The sequence below is a fragment of the Panthera leo genome, chromosome E1 (assembly GCF_018350215.1).
Source record: "Panthera leo isolate Ple1 chromosome E1, P.leo_Ple1_pat1.1, whole genome shotgun sequence".
Lineage (NCBI taxonomy): Eukaryota > Metazoa > Chordata > Mammalia > Carnivora > Felidae > Panthera > Panthera leo.
Genome location: NC_056692.1, coordinates 13,110,633 through 13,129,523, shown reverse-complemented (window position 1 = coordinate 13,129,523; position 18,891 = coordinate 13,110,633). Strand labels below are relative to the sequence as shown.

The window sequence follows — 18,891 nt, the reverse complement described above, 5'->3', positions numbered from 1 at the left end:
CTGCTCATTCAGGAGGGAAGAGGGCAGGAGTTGCAAAAGCAGGTAGGACTGGAGAAGGAATGAAGGGAAGAAGAAAGAGTTCCTGTCTTGTAAAATCTGAGGGATGGTTCTTGGCTGGGGAAGAGGGTAGAAAGCCAAGGGCCTGAAGGACGGGGAAGGGGCTAGCCTGTGCCATCCAATATCATTTCTTACTGCCGCTAGCCACGTGTGGTGATTTAAAGTAATTAAAAGTGAATAAAATGAGAGGCTCCTGGGTCGCTCAGTCGGTTAAGTGTCCAAATCCTGATTTCGTCTCAGGTCATGACCTTATGGTTCGTGAGATCAAGCCCACGTCCGGCTTGCGCTGACAGTGCAGAGCCTGCTTGGGATGTTCTCTCTCCCTTTCTCTCTGCGCCTCCCCCTGCTTGCATGCTCACGCGCACACTCTCTCAAAATAAATAAGTAAACTTAAAAAATAGTGAATACAATTAAAAATTAAGTTCCTTGGTTGTACTAGCCACGTTTTAAGTACCCCGTGGCCACATGTGGTTAGCGAATACTATTTTGGGCTGCACGATAATGTTTCCATCATTGCTATTGGACAGCATGGGTCTAGATAGAGCACGGTGATGGGGGGGTGGGGGGGCGGTTCCCAGAGATGCTGCCTGGCCATAAGTCTAGCGTGCAGGTCTTGCCACAGCAGAGCCCCTGGAGAATCCCTCCACACTACCTCCATTCAAGACCTTCCTCCTCTCTTTGGGATTCTCTCAGACCACCCTCCTGGGACAGCCAGCCCCATTCTTATCCTTGCTGTCATGAGGCCACTTCTGAGGGTATCTGCTTGTCCGAGTGCCAGGCCTCTCAAAGCTGTGGGAGGGGCATACGGAGGACCAGGAAGAGCTCCAATGTTCGGGTACAGTGGCCCATGGACAGAGGTGAGCCGACCTCCAGTACTGCCCCTGCTGGACTGAAGACGTAAATATTGGCTCACCACTGTCTACCAAGAGATGCAGAGGACCTCAGAGATCTCTCAACTCGGCCCCCCACATTTCACAGACGGGGACACCTAGTTTCAGAGAGGGAAAAGTGGGGAAAAGTACAGAAGGCAGAGGTTTGTCCTCATTCCTTTTATTGTACTCCGCCCCTCACTTTCCCCAGACCTTGTGTTCAAACAGAACTGGGCAGGCCTTAGGCGCTGAGGCTGGGACAGGAGTAGGAAGCCCAGGATTTGGCCAGGTCTCCACCCCAACCCGAGGTAGCTGAGTAAGGATTCATGGCTAGAAGGGACGGTCTCAGCCTGACACACTTGGGGAGAAGCATATCCCCATGGAGGTGCTGTGGCATGGACCATGTGTCTGTACTCGAGGGCATAGGTATATTTAGATGGTTGTGTTTGCAGGGCTCTAGCTGTTCAAAAACAGAGTGTGGATGGGAATGGGGTGTGCATGTAGATGAGTGTGTGTATGGGGGTGTGTACGTGAGACACCACGTGGCTTATAAACACACCGCACACCTGCTCAGTACCTGCATCCGCGAGGCCATGCAGGCCCAGGCTGAATCTGATACCTAATCAGAGGCAGTTCTTGAACTTATATCCTGAAAATGGTCTGGAGTTTGCCATCCTTACAGATCTGTGGCCAGCCCTACAGATTCTGGTTGAGGAGGTCTGAGGTGGGCCCAGGTGCCTGCACTGTCGATAAGGTCCCTAGGCAAATCTGGGGCCAGTAAGAAATGGGGCTTACGCAGAGCTGTCCAATGGAACTTTCTGCAGCATTCTATGTGGTTCAATATGGCAGCCGCTAGACACATGTCTATTTAGCAGTTGTGATGTGGCTAGTTTTAGGAACTGAATTTTGTATTTTATTCAATTTAAGTTAATATAAATTTAAATTGTCATCATGGCTAGTGTCTGCCATATGGGAAAGCATGGATCTAGAGACGTGAGGCAGTGGGGTAGCGTGAGGGCCCAGAGAGAGAAGCACACTTCTCTGACACAGGAGTGTGAGAGGAGCCTTGCCCAGCCCCAGTTGCTCTAGACCAGGAGTGGCTGAGGCTGAGTGAAGCTCCCTTGGAGGTTGTGGAGTTGGGGCCAGAGCCCAGAATTGCACAGGTCTCTCCCAGTGTCCACGCTGAGCCGCAGGCAACCTAGTGTCTGCCTGGCTAAGAGGTTGGAGAGCTCCTGAGGAGACCTCTGTGTCCTGGCTGGGACCCCACCAGGGCCCCCGCCTGAAGCGTCATGCTGTGTCTGGTTAGGAGTCAGGGGCCGAGGGTCAGGATGTCTTCATGTTGTCCTGCAGGCCCAGGGTGGAGCTGGTGGCCGCGGGGTCATGCTCCCCCTGTGTAAGCATTGGAGGGGATAAAAAGTCAGCCCCAGGGAAGCAGCTGGCCGCCCCAACACAGACACGTGGGCCTAAGACCTCAGAAAGGCCCAACTCAGGGATTCTCTTACCGCCCCTGGCCCCATGTCCTCTGCATACTTGAACTTCTTCTGCTTGTAGTAGTGCCTCTTGGGCAGGATGTGGAGCAGCAGCAGGTCACAGAGAACCGTGGCCTGAGGGCAGCGAGATGGTGGATATAACATGGTGGCGAGGACCAAGCCCTCCACAGCCCACATCGGTCCCTACTAGCTGTGGGGGCCTAGCTCAGTCCTGCCCTATCCACACCTTAGGTTTTGAAGGGGGTGGGGGGGATGATGCTCTGTTGTTCCCTCAGGGCATCAATATCACCCCAGCCCACCTCTGTCCTGCCCCAGCTCTGGGCCTCAGTTTCTGTGGGTCTGAGGCAGTGGGGTAGGCACAGTAGGGGTGAGAGACTTGGCTGCCACCGAGATGTGGAGGAGGGACTAACCCCTGGCACAGTGGCCCCGTGATTCTAACACTTACCACTCCAAAGATGCCAATCCCAGAGCCGATGGTCGTCATCGTGGGGATGATGTCGAACTTCCCAGCCTGGTGGCAGGGCCCAGGGAGAGAAGAATTAACAGTCAGAAGGAGCCAGGTAGACGCGGCCTTTCTCAGAAACCCTAAGGCCAGACCTGGGGCAAGGGGCTCCCCATCTGCCCCCACCCCCGCCATCAGCTGGCCCCACAGACTGCTCCCCACAGCTCTAGCTCTACATGGGGACCCAGCTGCTGGTTAGAAGCACTGGGTTTTGACCTTGGCTCTGCCTCCCTGGATACAGGGAGGTAGTGGAGGAGGTGAGGTCACAGACTGGAAAGACCTGCCCTCAGCAGGTATCCGGGCCCATCTGTTATTAGAAGTAAAAGTACCGAATGAAGCCCAGTCAACTTCCCGTTGTCCATAACCGTGGACACCTAACAAGCACTCACGGGAACTGAGACTGTGTCTCTGGCTGTCCCTCGCACCGGACACTCACCTTGCCATCCACGAGAATGTCAAAGCGAATCCCAAACACCTTGAAGAGGTGCCGGTGGTTGGTCCCATTTTCCACGAAGTGCCTGGCAAACCTTGGGGAAAGGGTGAAGTTGCAGAAATGAGTGATGGAGAACAGTTTCAGGTCCAGTGTTCTCAGAGCTCAGCAGGAGCCCTCAGAGGTTTGTGAGGACAGTCCCATGCCCCCCAACATTCATTCCAGGAATGCTGTGTTCCACCTTCACCCTAACTCCTGAGGTCGGCAATTTCCCCTGCCAGCCCTGGCCAGGCAGGCCTCAAAGGGCGGAGCTCAGGCTGCCAAGGTCCTGTTCCCTGTGGGCTCCCTGCTTGGCCAGTCCCAGGAGAATGGGAGCTGCCCGGCTTCCTCTGCTTCCTTCCTGGGCACACTTGCTTGGCCTCAAGGGGTTCTGGGACCCCAAGGAAGGGTGCACCGGTGGGGTCCTGCACCTGAAATTGTGTGCACCTGTTCAGGGGGACAGGCACCTGAAATTGAAGCCTGGAGACAGGTTTTTCTCCTCATACAGTCCGTGGAACTCGTAGATGGGCTTGCAGTGCTGTACCTGCCAGTCCAGGTCACAGTTCCAGTCAATGGTGATGCCTACCACGCCGCCCTGCAGGGACACGGGTGTTTAAGATCCAGGATTTCGGGATCAAGAAACTCCTGTCTTATGCCGATGCCAGCAATCTCTTGAGTGGGGCGGGGGGTGGGGGGAGCATTTTTTGTTTGTTCAGGAAGAGACTTCAAGAAGCTGCTTCAGGGTGAAGGTCCTGTCAGTTTCGCTGGCCCCACCTCCCATCCATCACACTTCAACTTTCCGATGGTTTCTAGAACACACCAAGTTCTTTCTACCTCAGGGCCTTTGCACATAAAGTTCCCTTAGTTCCAAAAGGCTGGCTCTTTCTTATCTTGTGGTCACCTTCTCTGAGGGGTCTTCCCTAACCACACCTTCCAGTCTCAAATGTGTGCCTGTTATTCCCTCTGTGTTTTCTCCTGGAACATTTGCCAGTTTGAAATCATATATTTATTTCGTGTGATTATTAGCCCATCTCCTCTAAGACTGTATGCTCCATGAAGGTGGGGCTGGCTGTCTCATTTGTCACTGACTCCTGAGTTCCTAGTGAAAGTCACAGCATGGAAGGCAATCGTGTTGAATAGTGAATCTGTCAAGACCTGGGCTAGGAAGAGAAAACTTGAACAAGTAAAGCTCCTCTGGGCAAGGCAAGAATCAGGGACACGCAGGGTTAGGCTGAGCAACAGGAGTGCTGGGAAGGGGTCAGAGTGAGAGGAGAGCTGGCAACTAAGCAGGAGGCAGGTATGCGGGCATCTGTAGATGATGGGGAAGGGTAAGAAGTGCAGGTGACGGGGAGATTTTAGGGACAGGGAGGTCCAACATTCAGCTTTCGGGTGGCATGTGTTGCTCCAGTGTAACCCCCTCCAGGGTTTGGCAAGCTGAGGCCAGAGGGCCGAGTCTGTCTGCGTATCATCCGTGGCTGCTTTTGCCCTACAGCAGCTGACTTGAGTGATTGCAACACGGTCCATACAGCCTGTGACGCTGAAAATACTTACTCTCTGGCCCTTTAAAGAAAATGTTTGCTGGCCCCTGTGCTAGACGTGTTGTGTGTGTATGTGTGATATCACAGAAAATAAGCTGATTTCCTGCCCTAAATGGGCACCTGCAGGAGAAGGATGATAATGATCACGTGGGAACATGTACGGGGGGGGGGGGGGGGGGGAGGGGGTTGCCACATGCCAGGCAGCACTGAAGTGCTGTCCCACGTGTGAGCTCACTTGATCCTCAAGACAACCCCCCTGAGCCTGGTACTGTTATTGTACCCACTGTGTAGGTGCAAAAGCTCAGTCACACTCAAGGTAAAAGACTAGTCTGAGGTCACATTGCTCGTTAGGGGCAGAGACAGGATTTGAACCCAGTCAGATAGGTCTGCGCTCCTTATAAGGTACTGCTTCTCTTGGAGCCCCAGGTGACTGTGCAAATTCCAGCTTCTGGAATTCCCAGGAATCCTGGGCAGGGTGCAGGATTTCTCAGGGCCATGGGTCATGGAATTCAAGCTGCTTTTATCTAATATTTAAAAAGCAGTGTGACCTCAGCAAACATCCAGGTGATAAGATCTGCCCACATCCAATCATTCTGGGTGCCTCCTCCGTGTCAGGTCCATGCCAGGCTGGCTGAGGACTCAGGCCTGACCCTCAGGAGTGCCCAATATTAGGGAATAGATGCATATATATACTCAGCCCTCACCAGAGAGGCTGGAGGGGGGCACTACCTGGGACTTAAAAGCCTTCATTGACCTGATGATCCCAGGACCCAGCCTTCCTCACTCGCCTGGCACCATACCTTTTCAGCCAGGGTGCTAAAATTCTGTCCTGACTCTTGTACCACATAGCCAAGCTTGAAGACGGGGCACAGTGGGTGCAAGGCCTTGTGATAGAGGCAGGTCCTCATGTAGGCCGCATCCACCTCTTCCACCAGGTTGCGCCTATAATGGGAGTGGAGAGCATCAGTGGCCGCAGAACGCCAGCTGGGAGGTTGCCCACCATGCCCCAAAGCTCTGGGGATCCGTCACAAATTCCACTAAACCCCGCCCTTGGAGACTAAAAGCAGCCCACCCGAGGGGCCCAGCTCAGGCTTCTGTCTCCAGAGTGAAATCAGCAAGAGTAGAAGGTGACAGAGACAGTCAAGACCAGCTGGAACAGCCTCGAGGGGCTCCTGCATTTCTGCCCCCTTTTCCCACAAACCTGTTGACCTTGAAGCGTGGAAAGCTGATGCTGTTCTTGATGAAGAGAGTGAAGTTCTCGGCCTCTTGGAGAAGGGCAGGGCTGGAGGAGACTGCACTCACTCACTGCCCCCTCCCCAGGAGTCCCCCGTGCGCCCACCAGAGTTTGTCACGGGTGTGGGGGTGTGATAACCTATGGGATCTTCCTGTGGCCTTGGCTTTGTGGGAGATGGGTGTGCTGTAATGACCAGGGGCCAGGGGGATCATTGGCTTGGGCCATACAGATGGGGTAAGGGTGGGGTTGGAAGAAGGCAGGACAGATGGTTTCCAGAACTGGATCCGGATGCCCCTCTGTCTGGGTTAGGGAACCTGCTTCTAGCTCCCTGGATGGATAAGGCATTACCGTGGGACGTTGTCGTCCACCTCCACGGGACACCAGCCAAAGATCTCACATGTCTGCACGGTGTCGTTGAAGGCCACACACTTGCCTGTGCGGATACCTGGAACAAGGGAGGAACCCGTGGGTGCTCATCCCAAGCTGGGGATACAGAGGAGGCCCCTCATCCACAAGAGCCCCCAGTGATGGGACACCCAAGAGCAGAAACCTGAGGACAGAAATGTGTCTGGGTCTGGGACAGGGTAGGCCAAGGCTAGGATGGCAGCAAGGGAGAGAGCAGGAAGGATCTGCTGGTGGAGGAAGCTTGGAGCTTCAGGGCTGTGCAGGGGGACAGGAGGAGGCTGAGCTTACCTTGGGCCTTCCTTTCTGCCTTCCCTGGGGTGCAGCCAGTGTCATTTGTGCATATGCCCCCTTCCGGGTGCTAAGGGAAGGGAGAGTTGCTGGTCCTAGGCCCCTTGGGTGGGTTCTAAGAAACTCTCCTCTCACCCCCAGGGCCCTAGGGAAGTCGTGGGGCAATCTTGGAGCACCTTGGGGTGAACTTTGCTTACAGCTTCCTCCTCCCCCCAGACCCCTCCCAGGACCCTTCTGGGCTCATGTCCAGCTGCCCTATTACCAGTGTCAGCTGGCAGGGAACAGGGACGTTAGGGTTTGGGGATTGGGTGAGCACGGAGGCTCAGCATCTTGCTTGACACACAGCTGGGAGGGTAATCTCGGATTGTTACTTTGTGTGAGTCTATGCCTAAAATTTCACCACTGCAGTCTCCTTGGGAATCCTGTCTTCAACCCCCAGGGGGACCTTCTCTTCCATGTTATTTTTCCCTGGGTCCAGGAAGCGGGGAGAGGGGATGGGTAGCAGTCCTCACCTCTGCACAGTAGCCTTGAACCTGCCGGGGCGTTGCAATGAAATTCGTCATGATCACAAAGGAGCTGTCCCCCTGGAAGTGAGGGGCAGGGGAGGGGAGACCAGGGCTCTGAGTTGGGAGAACAGCACCCCCCCAGAACCCAAGCACTGCCCCAACAAGCCCTCAGAATCCACATGATACCCAGCGGCCTCCATAACAGATGATGGCAGAGTGGGATGATATAACAACTTGTTTTTGGTGGTTAGGGAAGCTGAGGCCCAGAGGGAGATAGGAGCTGGACTGGTCCCATCTGTTATTGGACAGAGTCCAATCCTGCTCCGAGCCAGGCCCTGTGGGTGGAAGGTGTATCCCTGAGCCAGCTCACCTGGGCTGGGAAGACGTAGTCTGCTACATCCCAGACTTGGGGGCCCAGGCCTGGGAGCTGTGTCACGGCCAGACCCTTGAGTTTCACAGACACGCTGCTGATGAGGCCACTTGAGGTCTGGTAGCCTTTCTCGTAGACAAACACCCACCTGTGGAGTGTTTTGGGGGTTAAAACGACCAGAGCTGTGCAGAACCATTCAAAGATGGCATGAGGTTACATGGGCTGCTGCCCTTGCTGGCACCAGCTAGACATGTCAAATCCTTTGCCCTCCTGTCTCCAGAAGCATCTCTGAGCCACTCTTTGCTCCTAAAGCTAACATCCTGGGCTGGGGGCAGGAGAGCCTCACCTGCCTCCCTGAGCTGGCCTGTACCTGAAGTTACACCCTGCTTTTCCCCGGGAAAATACTAATTCCCAGGGAGGAGAACCGCTGAAGGACTCTCTCAGATCCTTTTCCAAGAAGCAGGATTTTCTGGGGCCTGGAGGCCAAGCTTCTGAGACCATAATCCTTATGCCAGAGTTCTCCTTCTTTCCTAAGATTCTCCCACTGAGACCTAGCAGAGCATGATGGCTGAGAACCTGGTATTTGGTGCCCAAGAGCCTGCATTGGAACGCCAGCTACACTACCCATGGCTGTGTGATTTGGGATAAACTCTTCAATCCCTCTATGCCTCAGTTTCCTCATCTGTAAAATGGGAATAATAATAATAGTACCAATATTACTTGTTGTGACTTAATGCACATAGATCACTTAGAGTGGGGACTGGCAGGTGCGGTAAGTGCTGTAGAGACATTAGCTATGATTATCTCAGCCACGCTGGGAGCCCCTGGCAAGGGGGACTGGAAGAGAAACAGAGGGGGGCAAGTGGCCCTCCGAAGAGCTTGTGTTATCTGGCTCCATTTGAGGCCTTTGTGGGAGTGACTCAGGCTGGAGGCCTCCCAGCTGTCTTGGGACATTCTGGCCTTCCCTTCCAGCATGAAGAACCCCTGTTGTTTTAGGTTGTTCACTTTCCATCTGGGAGGTTCAATGAAATTTACCTCCGTCCTAACCTTGGGGGCTGGAGGGTGGGGCACACGACCAAGGCTTGCCAATCAATGTTCCATCGCCCTAGCAACAGTGATGGGTCTAAAGATGGACACACAACCTGGGGAGTTTCAGCAATGAGGCCAGGGTTTTTCTGGGAATTACTGGTAAAGAGACATCCTTTCTGCAGGATAGCAAAACAATGTAGCTATAAGACCAAAACTAAGGTTAGGCATTTTGCTACCTCACAGAGAGAGTAAACCTGAGAATGAAGCCAACTTAGAGGAAAGTCAGGCCAGGAGATGGAGAGGGCAGCCTCCTGATAATGGTTGAGCTCCTGGATCTAGCCATACCTGAGGCATGTTAAAAAAATTTACTTCTGGACTTTTCTGTTATATTAGCTAATAAATTCCCTTTATTTAAGCCAATTTGGGTTTGGTTTCTGTTACTTAACAACTGAGGATCCTGGGTATGCCCCATTTCCTTCAGGAGAGACTGCATGGAGATTCAGGGTAACTGTGTGTGTGTGTGTGTTTGTCCATGTGTGGTGCCCGTCAGAGTGTGTAGCTATGTATCTCCAGGGGAAATCTGTAAGCACACCTGTGGCTGTGTCTGACTGTAGGCAGGTATGTTTATATCCCCTTCATCCCTCACCTTACCCTCAGCCCACCTGTCCAAGCAGAGCTCAAAGCCTCTCTCCTGCGTCCCAGAGCTCAGGCCTGGTAGCATTTCTCTGGGCATCTTAGTCCCAGAGTCAGTGCTAGCTTTTTGGGGGCTGTCTTCCTGCCCCAGGGCCCAGAAGTCATCCCACCCGTCCGTCCCTCTCCAGTCCCATAGTCCATTCTTCATCTTCTCTAAGTCCCTCCCCCAGCCTGGCTCTGGAGGTGCCCCCAAGCCTAAGCATGGTCACTGCTGCCCCCTGCAGGTCCCAGATGGAAACAGGTGAGGCATGACAAAGGCCTCGAGTCCTCAGTGCTTCCAGCCTCATCAGGGAGAGTTGGGGACATCACCTACTGCTACCCTCCTTAACCTCTTTCCTCCAGGGACGATTCTGGATTAATGCCCAAGCTCAGAGGAGCTGTTGGGGGTGATGGAGAGTTGCTCCATGTCCTGATCCCCTATAAGAGGGTCACAGGTCTCCCTCTCTGCAGCCCCCATCCAACATCTCAATAGAATTTCTCTCTGGGTCCAATACCAACTCCTTACAGTATAGATGGGGAAACGGAGGTCTGAGGGAGTGTCCTTCCCGAGTCAGGGGCAGACCCCAGGCTTGAGGTCCCGGCCCAGGTCTCTGCCCCTCTCCACTGAACAGCCCAGCATCAGCATGTCTGCTAGGAGGCAGGAGAGTGGAGCCACACCACGGCTGTGGGCAGGGGCTGATACAGTCACTCTCGGCTATGCCCGCCCCCGTGGACTGTCAATCCTGGGGGTAAAATGGTAAAGTCAATCTGACATCAATGACCTCGGTTCTGATAATAATGGATTAACCGTGGCATCAGCCCCCCGCACCCATGCTTACCTTGACCTGGCCTAGCTGTCACCATCAAGGGGGTCTGATGTCAAAGACATGAACATCTTCAGAAGTCCCTCCTTTTCCAGACATTATCTTTCTCATTCTTTCCACCTCATCCTCAGCAATACCCTGTCCTGAGTCTTTTCTCCGACAGCCCCTCATGGAAGACGGCACATAGTGGACTGGCCAAGAGGGACTGGCCAAGTGCCCCCCCTACCCTCATCCCCACCCCCACCCCCAGGGAATAGGAGCCAAGATTAGGGTATCGGCACTGCTGCTTGGCAGCTGTGTGACTTTAGCCTCACCAGGCTAAGGACAAAACCTCTCTGAGTCCTGGCTTTCTCAGTAAAAGAGTTGATGGCACCTACCTCAAAAATGCTGTTCATTCAACAAATATGAGCAAGGCCCTACCATGCACTCAACTGTGGGCTGGGCCCCAGGAAGAAAACAAGTCTAGGTGACTAGGGGATGTTCTCATGAGTTCTCTTTAAGGAAATGACCATGCAGTAGGCATGTGATAAATAATTCTCTTATTTTCACTGTCTCGAGTCAGTGATTTCTCTCTAAATGTCCATCTGCCCCCATGGCCCTGGCTGCCATCCTCAGCCCAGACAGAACCTCGTGCGAGCTGTCACAGATACATTGTGTCCCCAGATTTTTATCCCTACTTCTGCACCTCTCCTGAGAGATCTAATTCCACACATTCATTTAGTGATTCAACAAATACTTATTTGTTATTTATTCACTGTTCTAGGCACTAAAAATACAGAAGTGAACAAAACAAACCAAAATTCTGCACTCAAGGAACTTACATACATGTCTACATGGCCCACTGCTTTGTGACACACATTCCTTCCCTGTTTCTTGGTCCCTCACCCCAGATATCACACAGGCACCTCAAACTCAAACTCAACCCTTTGCAAAACAGGCTGGCAGTTCCTCAAAAAGTTAAACATGGAATTACCCTTGACTCAGCAATCCCACCCCTAGGTATGTGCCCAACAGAACTGAAAATATGTCTGTATGAACACTTGTATACAAGTGTTCACAGCAACATTATTCATAAGAGGCAAAAGCGGAAACAACCCACATGACCATACACTGATGAATGAACAAACCAAATGGGGTATGTCCATACAGTGGAATATTATTCAGCCAGAAAAAGGAATGAGCTACTGATACATGTTACAACCAACATGGATGAACCTAGTAAATATTATGTTAAGTGAAAGAAGCCAGACGGGAAAGGCCACATATTATATGATTTTATTTATATGAAATGTCCGGAGTAGGCAAAATAGGCCGTAGAGAGAGAAAGAATGGAGGGTGATTGCTAAGAAGTGTAGGCTTTCTTTTTTGGACTCGTGAATATTTTGTGGACCTAGATAGTGGTGGTTGTACAACTGTGTGATTATACTAAAACCACGGAGTTGTATATTTTTAAAGGGTGAATGGTATGGCATTTGACTTCTATCTCAAAACAAAAATTCAGTGGGACCAACCTGAATGCCTCATGTCCCCACCGAACTTGCCCCTCTGGTGCCTTCATCTTGGAAGACGGCACCATACCTACTGTATCCCCCTCAAAGCCCAGGTATCATCCTTACACCCTCGTTCTCCATTATCCCCACATTCTTTGGGGCAGATGCCAAGGGAACTTGGGCATGGGACGGGAGGGTAGGTTGTGGCTGGTGGGACACAAGGTGTACCCATGGACTGTAGGCAGCAGTTGACCAGCCCAGGCACATGCTATGGGGCATTCAGGTAGAATGAAGTAGAACAGAAGCCTTGGGGAGGGCTAAGACCAGACTCCAGGCATGAGAAGGACTGAATTCACAGCTGGGACCCATGCTGAGTGTTCAGAGGTTAATCAACCTGCAGTCTGCAGATAAGTCAGGCTGACAATTTGTGTTTTTAAACATTTTTAATGAGTCACCAACTTCTAAACACCAAGAGGTTCCTTTTGCCCATAAATTCCAATCTCCCCCTGCTCTTGAGAAGTCAGAAACTCTGGCTGATCTGGGCCCATGTCCCCCTGCAGCGATGATGTGCGGAAACTAAGCAGTGGGTGCTCCCTCCACACATACCTCCCTGGTGTGGGGCCCACTAGGGTGACCACTTCTGTCTTTCTGGTCACTGCTTCTGCGTGGGCATGGTGTAATCCTCTCCTCTTATCACTGTTGCCTCTTCACAGCTGCCCACTTCTGGCCTCCACCCCCACCCCAATACCTGCCTGCCCTGGGCCTTCCCTGATAGACATCCTTCTATGGCTCCCCACTACCCTCTATGGCTCCCCATGTTCCTCAGCCTGGCGTTCAGAGGCCTGGATCAGTGGCTGTTCTCACCCTCCACTTCCTTTCCCTTCAGTTCTCTCATTATCCACAGCCTAATCCTAGTGACTCTTTTGCTGTTCCTTTCCTGCCCCAGGACCTTTGACCATACCTTGCTTTCCAGCATGAGTGCCTGGACCATGTAGTCACACAACCAGACTCTACTAATCAGAGTATCTCATTTCCTTGACCATAACAATTGGTTTTGTGGTAGGCCCTTGACCTAACCCCTGCCAGTAAGAGTTGGATCTGGGACTTTTGCTGGAACTCTGGAAAATGATATAGTCTTATGCCCCAGGGATGGCTAAGCTGGTGGGACATCAGCCTGGAGTTGTTGGGGGACATTTTGCCACCATGAGGACAGAGAGACTGCCTAAGAATGAAGCCCAGAGGATGGCAGAGTGGGGAAGGGGAGAAGATCTTGGCTTCTTTGGAGAACCTAAGTAGGACCAACCTGAACTCCCCACCATTTCCCTGTGGAACTTTCTCTTCCTGTGCTCTCATCATGGAGGATCCAGCCAGGCCCAAAGCCTGCTTTGATTTTTTTTTTTTCCAGTTATATAAACCACTCAATAGCCCCACTCTTCACTAGGAACCAAAGAAGTCCTGGCCAACTCATTCTTCACTCCTCATTTTTCCTTTGCCTACCCTGTACCCCACCTTTTTCTCATGGAGCCCAACACAGAAATAGGCATAGAGAAGATGCTGTAGAAATGTCCCTGAATGCATTTTTCCCAGCAATAATTTGTATCTATCCTAATCCCTGATTGGTGTGTTCCAGGATTCATATGAAAATCTTAGAAGCATGTGAAATTCTTAAGCACTCTGTGTGGAGGTGCACAGGGGGTTAGGAAACCCAAGAACAGGCTTTCCTGGACTATAGCCCCTAGGCTTCTTTGCTCAAGGCGGTTCCACCACTGTGTTGTCTCTTTCAGGAAGCCTTCCCACACTCCTCTTACCAAGCAGCATTCACAAATCCCACTGGGACTCTCCTGTGAGCTGCAGCCAGACCTCTCTCTTCTCCAAACCAGAGCCCTCCAGGCAGGGACATATCCCAGTACACTCTTGTATGGGCCTGATAGGTCATGGATGATAGCCCACAGCCTATATGCTGAGTTCCAGAGAGCGCATCACCACCCAGGAGATAGTTCTAACTGCAAATTAACCATTTAAAAATATTTTAATGTTTATTTATTTACTTTGTGTGTGTGTGTGTGTGTGTGTGTGTGTGTGTGTGTGTGTTTGAGAGAGAGAGGGAGAGAGAGAGAGAGAGAGAGAGAGAGAGAGAGAGAGAGACCACAGCAGGGGAGGGACAGAGAGACAGGGAGAGAGAGAATCCCAAGCAGGCTCCACACTCAGTGCAGAGACCAACTCGGGGCTTGATCTCAGACTGCAAGATCATGACCTGAGTCAAAATCAAGAGTTGGATGCTTAACCAACTAAGTCACCCAGGCGCCCCACAAATTAACCATTTTAATTTGAGCCCAAAAGAGCAACAGCTTAGCTCAGCCCACTGGGGCCTCAGGCCCACTTGCTCGCTCCACTTGCCATGGATTTCCCAGAAGAGTGTGACTGATAGAGAACACAGCCTCAGTTTCCCTCCTCAGAGTCTGTTCGGGTTCTCAGCATCTCAGCCTCTCTGCCTCCATCTCAGTAATTCTCCATCTCTAAATCTCAGGACCTGTCTCTTCATCGGAATGGTTGTGCTCCAATGTCTGTCCCTCTGTCCAGTTCTGTCTCTCTGTCCGTCCATCCCCCATCTTGTTTGTGCCCTTGTCTCTGGAATGCAGGAGTCTGGCTCTTCTCCCATGCTCCCTTTTGTACCCTGCAGCAACCACAGGACCAGACAGCGGCCTTGGGAAGGGGGGGTAAGTAAAGAAAGGCCATTCCTCCTCAGGAATGCGCCTGTGTACAATATCTTTAGAGGGGATCTCCCCGCCCTTGTTTTGTGGAACAGCTGGGAACTTGAAACCTGAGATAGTAAGACCAAGTCCAGGCTGGTTTCCATCTCCAGCCGAGTGGTTAGCAAAGCAGTGGGCAGTGGCCAGATGAGGGTGCCAGAGACAGCAGGAGTCGGACGTCTGGGCTTGTGGGTGGGGTTGTGGGGGGGTGGGTATCGTAGGACACCCTGCCTTCCTCTCTCTGCTATACGCTTGGGCAAGTCGGTACCCCTCTCTGAGGATGTTTCCTTTCCAGGATCTCAAGGCCAACTTTGGAAACTTGCAGCTGGATTCAGAGCTGGTTCAGCCTCTTTCTAGTTGTGAGATCCACACTAAATCACTCATTGTCTCTGAGCATCACCAACACTGAGGAGGCCACATCCATTTGGAAACTGAGTAGACTGTCCTTGGGAGGGAGGAAAGGAAGGAGGGAAGTAGGCAGGTCCCTGTTACTGGAAGTATGTGTTCAGGACTGAATGGTGGCTTGGGGCATATAGTGCAGCTAGGGGTGGGGTGGTGGGAGGGGAGGACTGTCCCTTTCCCTCTGACAGGCTGTGACCAACACACAAGAGGGTCCTGGTGCTGGTCCCAGTGCTGACCTGAAAGCAGAAATAGGGAGCCACGGGGGTCACAGTGAGGACAACTGTCTCCCATCTCTTTGGGTGAAGGATGGGCTGGGCCTGGGTGGGCAACCTCTCTTTTCCCTGGAGGATCAGGAGCGCAGCTAAGGATGAACTTTTAAGCCTGTCCTGTGCCTGGCATCATAGCATCAGTGCCTCACTGCAAAGTTCTCAGAGCCCGTGTGAGGTGGGAAAGGAGAAGGCAGCACCAAGTCTTGGGGGCAGGAGGTCTCAGTTCTAGCTGGGACCCACTGCTCCTTTCTGGAGGAGCTCACATGACATTGCAGATGTCAAACTGGTCTGTGAGCAGCGGGGAGGCAGAGGCTGAAGGTATCAGAGGCCTAGGTCCTGGCTCTGACTCCATCTGACCAGCTCTGAGACCTTGGGGGCCAGATGGGGGTAGAGGGAAGGCTGTTTTGGATAACAGAGGCCCTGGAGGGCCCAGAGAGATATGGTCACTGTTTGGCCTCCTGGTCAGCCTGCGCTGGGCTCCAGTCAGCAGTCCTGGTTTGGTCCCACAGCAAAAATGGGGATATGGAGAGCAGAGGGGCAGGGCCCTCAGAATCACAGAGCAAAATGATTCTGCCGGGCATCCCTCAACCCCTCAGCAGGAGCTGAAACCCTTTCAGTGGCCCTGGGGCCTTCAAGAACCCTTTGCAGCATCACTGTGAGTGGACATGATGATCTCCCCACCTCCACACACATGCAGGGACGAACACGTAAGGTACCTAGCCACTTCAGCCACAGGACATGCACATGTGGATACCCAACCCCAGGGACACACCCAGTAGGCACATGCCCAGACACATGAGAACACATGCATCCACACAGAGCTTTAGATACAACACAGATACATACACCACACACACACACACACACACACACACACACACGTGCTCACACAAGCACACACATGGGTAAGACCCTGCCAGGCCTGTCTTGGTTTCTGGGACAGCAAGACTGATTTTAAGAAGATGGCCTTTGCACGGTTCCCAGGACAGCCAGACTGCAGGGGACTCCCACCTTACTTCTGCCTCAGCGGGACAGGTCTCAAGATGCCCATAAAGGAGCAGTCATCCCTGCAACCTGACGTGACCTCCAACCTCTGCCTGACATGCCACCGTTTAGGTGCCAGGTGTTCTGAATTTGGAAGTTTCTTTGCTCTGGGGGTCTCAAATATTGCAGGATGCCTCTAATTTAGGCGGGGCAGGTGGAAGCAGGGCCTTTCCCTCTTTGGCCTATAAAATGGGGTGCGGCCTCCATCTCTTAGTAGTGGCCAGCTTGGCTGGGTGGTCAGAAGTAAGACTTGGATGTGGTTTGCTGGGGCCCTGGCCTCCAGCGCCACTCACCACTTGAAAGACTGTTAACAGTGAGTCAGTTCCTTAGAACCCAACGGCTTTGCTTCTTGTTCACCATATGACCCAGAGCAAGGCTTCCCTTCTCTACCTTAGTGTCCCCATCTTGACAGTGAGTTATCAGGCTTCCATTCTTTCCGAATAGCATTACAGTTTGTCACGGAGGATGACAACCGATGGAGAGAAAGAGGGGCTCGTTGGGATCCTGGGGGGCATCCCCGAGCCTGGAGAGAAGGCCCAGTTTGGGAGCTGGTGCAAGAGGGTGGCAGTTAGGGGGCCCAGACTCACCCGATGACGTAGACCAGAACCACGAACTGGATCAGGCGGAAGACGACGCCCACCTTCTTGTTGCGCACGAGCACCATTCGGGGAGTGTCATACTCAAAGAAGAAAGCAGACAGCTCATCCTGGAGCCGCTGTGCCATGGTGGGCCAGGCTAGGGGCTGAGAACTGAGCGCCTTGCACAGCCTTTGCTCTTGAGGTGAGACCACCGTCAACGCCCACGTCTACAGTGGAGCTTCTAGGGGTTTCCTGGTCCCTTAGGAAGGGTAGGGCAAGGCAGCTTGGGGCCAGAGGTCAGGAGTCAGGGGTTAGTTGGAGGCATTTGGATTGAGAAGGAGAATCCTTGGGTGGTCAGAGCAGCTCTTGGCCCCTGGCAGGCAATGGACTGTGGGCCAGCCCTGTCTGTGGACAAATAAATTCCCAAAGATGGATGGGGGCGGGGCTAGTGGGGCCACCCAGGCCCAGCCCCTCTGCCCCTCCTGGCTCCGCCTCGGCCCTGCTGAGCCTCCGGAAACAGAAGCTGTTGGCAGGAAAACCACAGGCCACTCATCACAAGGCAAAGATAAAGCTGTCAACCCCCAACGAACCTGGCAGAACAGAACAGAGCAGGGCCAAGGGCTTGGGTGGAGTGGCCTCAGGCTGAAGCCCTCCCCAAACCGGGGATCCATCCCCATATCCAAACATCCTTCTCACTCTACCTGTGCCCCCAGGTGGGGAGCTCAGTCCCTGGGAGATTTGCGGTCAGGAGAGCAGAAGAGGACGTAGGACATTTCTGGTCCAGCTACCTGATACTTCCAGAGCCTGTGACAGGACCCCCACCTCTGTCCTTGTAGACCACCTTCCATCCACCTGTCCGAGTCCAAGCCTGGCCTGTGCCCAATCAACCTTAGCATTGGGCTGGCATCTCTATAGCTTACCTCTCCTCTCCCATCACCTGCCCTGTCCTGTCCTAGCCAGGCCTCCACCTCCCTGAAACAAGCAGAGGGAGGCAAGTGCCTAGAAGAGTCAAGGGCCACATCAGTTACACATTGCCATTGGGCTCCCTCAGATGCATCCGGGTAAGCCTAACAGCAGACGGCCTTGGTTAATATCCTTGGCTTTGCCACTAGCTACCTGTGAGGGCTTGGTTAATTTACCTCACCTGTCTGAGCTTGTGTCCTTATCTGTGAAATGGGGATGATAATGGATTTCTTTCATAGGTAGAGGCCCTAGCCAGGTGAGTCCCAATAATGCTGAGGACAAAAACAAAAACAAAAACAAAAACAAAAACCAGAGGCCACTATTGATCTTGGGGTACAGCCCCTCTGTACCCCTGTCTTCAACCCCAGCTCAGGGCAGGAATGCAAGGCCCCGGGGACTGGGATGGGGCAGAGGCCTCATGTTCGCTTTTGGAGCCAGAGGCCTCCTCCGACCCCGTGTCTTGTTTTGCAGATGAAGAAATGAGCTCAGAGAAGAGAAATGAATTGCCCAAGCTCACCCTGGGTGGTACTGGAGGCTTCAGCTTGAAGCAGGAAGGCCTTGCTGGCTGCCCCTCAAACCAGGCCAGGTGTCCTTGGGACTTCCTCTAGAGGTGGGAGGTGGAGGCTGGGTGTCCCAGGGGTGTGGGGCGCTCCCCTGCAGTCCAAACTGCCTCACCCTGAGGGCTGATAAGAGTCTTCTTCATGGCTGGGAAATTAGCTGGGAAATTGCTCTAGTCAGGGAACCATACCCAAGGGCTGGAAATCCCAGGTGTGCCTGAGCAGAGCTGCTCTCTGGATGGCAAAGGCCCCAACCGAGGGCAGGTCCGTGGCCTCTTGCAGCACCCTGGGCCAATCCCCCTTTCAGACAGATCAGTCTCGCCAATCTCAGACTCAACTGTGTGTCCAATGCCACCGTCAAGCGGGGCAGGCCAGAACCATGTCCTGGGATTTTCTAAGCAAAAAATCCAGAGATGCTGGGAGCCAGACCTAAGGGGATCACATCCCCTCGGCCTGGTCTTGATCCCACATAAAAGGGCCTATTCTCTTTCCAGCTAATCCCGTGGCTCTTGGAATAGCAGGTCCCAGGACATGAATTGCTTGTGATGAAGAGCCGGGGTGGATGCTGGCATTACCCGAGCCATC

At 53.0% G+C, this 18,891-nt stretch overlaps 1 protein-coding gene across 2 annotated transcripts; it reads right to left on the bottom strand.

Annotated features, from left to right (window-relative positions):
• Positions 1 to 1,072: 1,072 nt before the first annotated feature.
• Positions 1,073 to 17,718, bottom strand: P2RX1 (purinergic receptor P2X 1). Of its 2 annotated transcripts, XM_042915649.1 has the most exons (12): positions 16,796 to 17,329; positions 7,729 to 7,876; positions 7,365 to 7,436; positions 6,853 to 6,922; positions 6,508 to 6,604; positions 6,127 to 6,207; positions 5,726 to 5,867; positions 3,855 to 3,982; positions 3,355 to 3,445; positions 2,862 to 2,927; positions 2,429 to 2,530; positions 1,073 to 2,315 (listed from the first exon to the last, which is right to left on the bottom strand). In XM_042915649.1, the coding sequence occupies exons 1-12, from the start codon at positions 16,930 to 16,932 to the stop codon at positions 2,250 to 2,252; spliced, it is 1,200 nt and encodes a 399-aa protein (XP_042771583.1). In that variant the 5' UTR covers positions 16,933 to 17,329; the 3' UTR covers positions 1,073 to 2,249. The 2 variants fall into 2 exon arrangements, with proteins under 2 accessions (XP_042771583.1, XP_042771584.1); XM_042915650.1 differs by lacking the exon at positions 6,127 to 6,207 and having other exon boundaries at positions 16,796 to 17,718.
• Between the last annotated feature and the right edge of the window lie 1,173 nt (positions 17,719 to 18,891).

Coding starts and splice junctions, on each gene's coding strand:
- P2RX1 (XM_042915649.1), bottom strand. CDS start 16,932: ATGGCACAGCGGCTCCAGGATGAGCTGTCTGCTTTCTTCTTTGAGTAT. Junction 2,531..2,861: donor GGATTGGCATCTTTGGAGTG/GTAAGTGTTAGA, acceptor CGCTGCCCTCAG/GCCACGGTTCTCTGTGACCT. Junction 2,316..2,428: donor AGGACATGGGGCCAGGGGCG/GTAAGAGAATCC, acceptor ATGCTTACACAG/GGGGAGCATGACCCCGCGGC.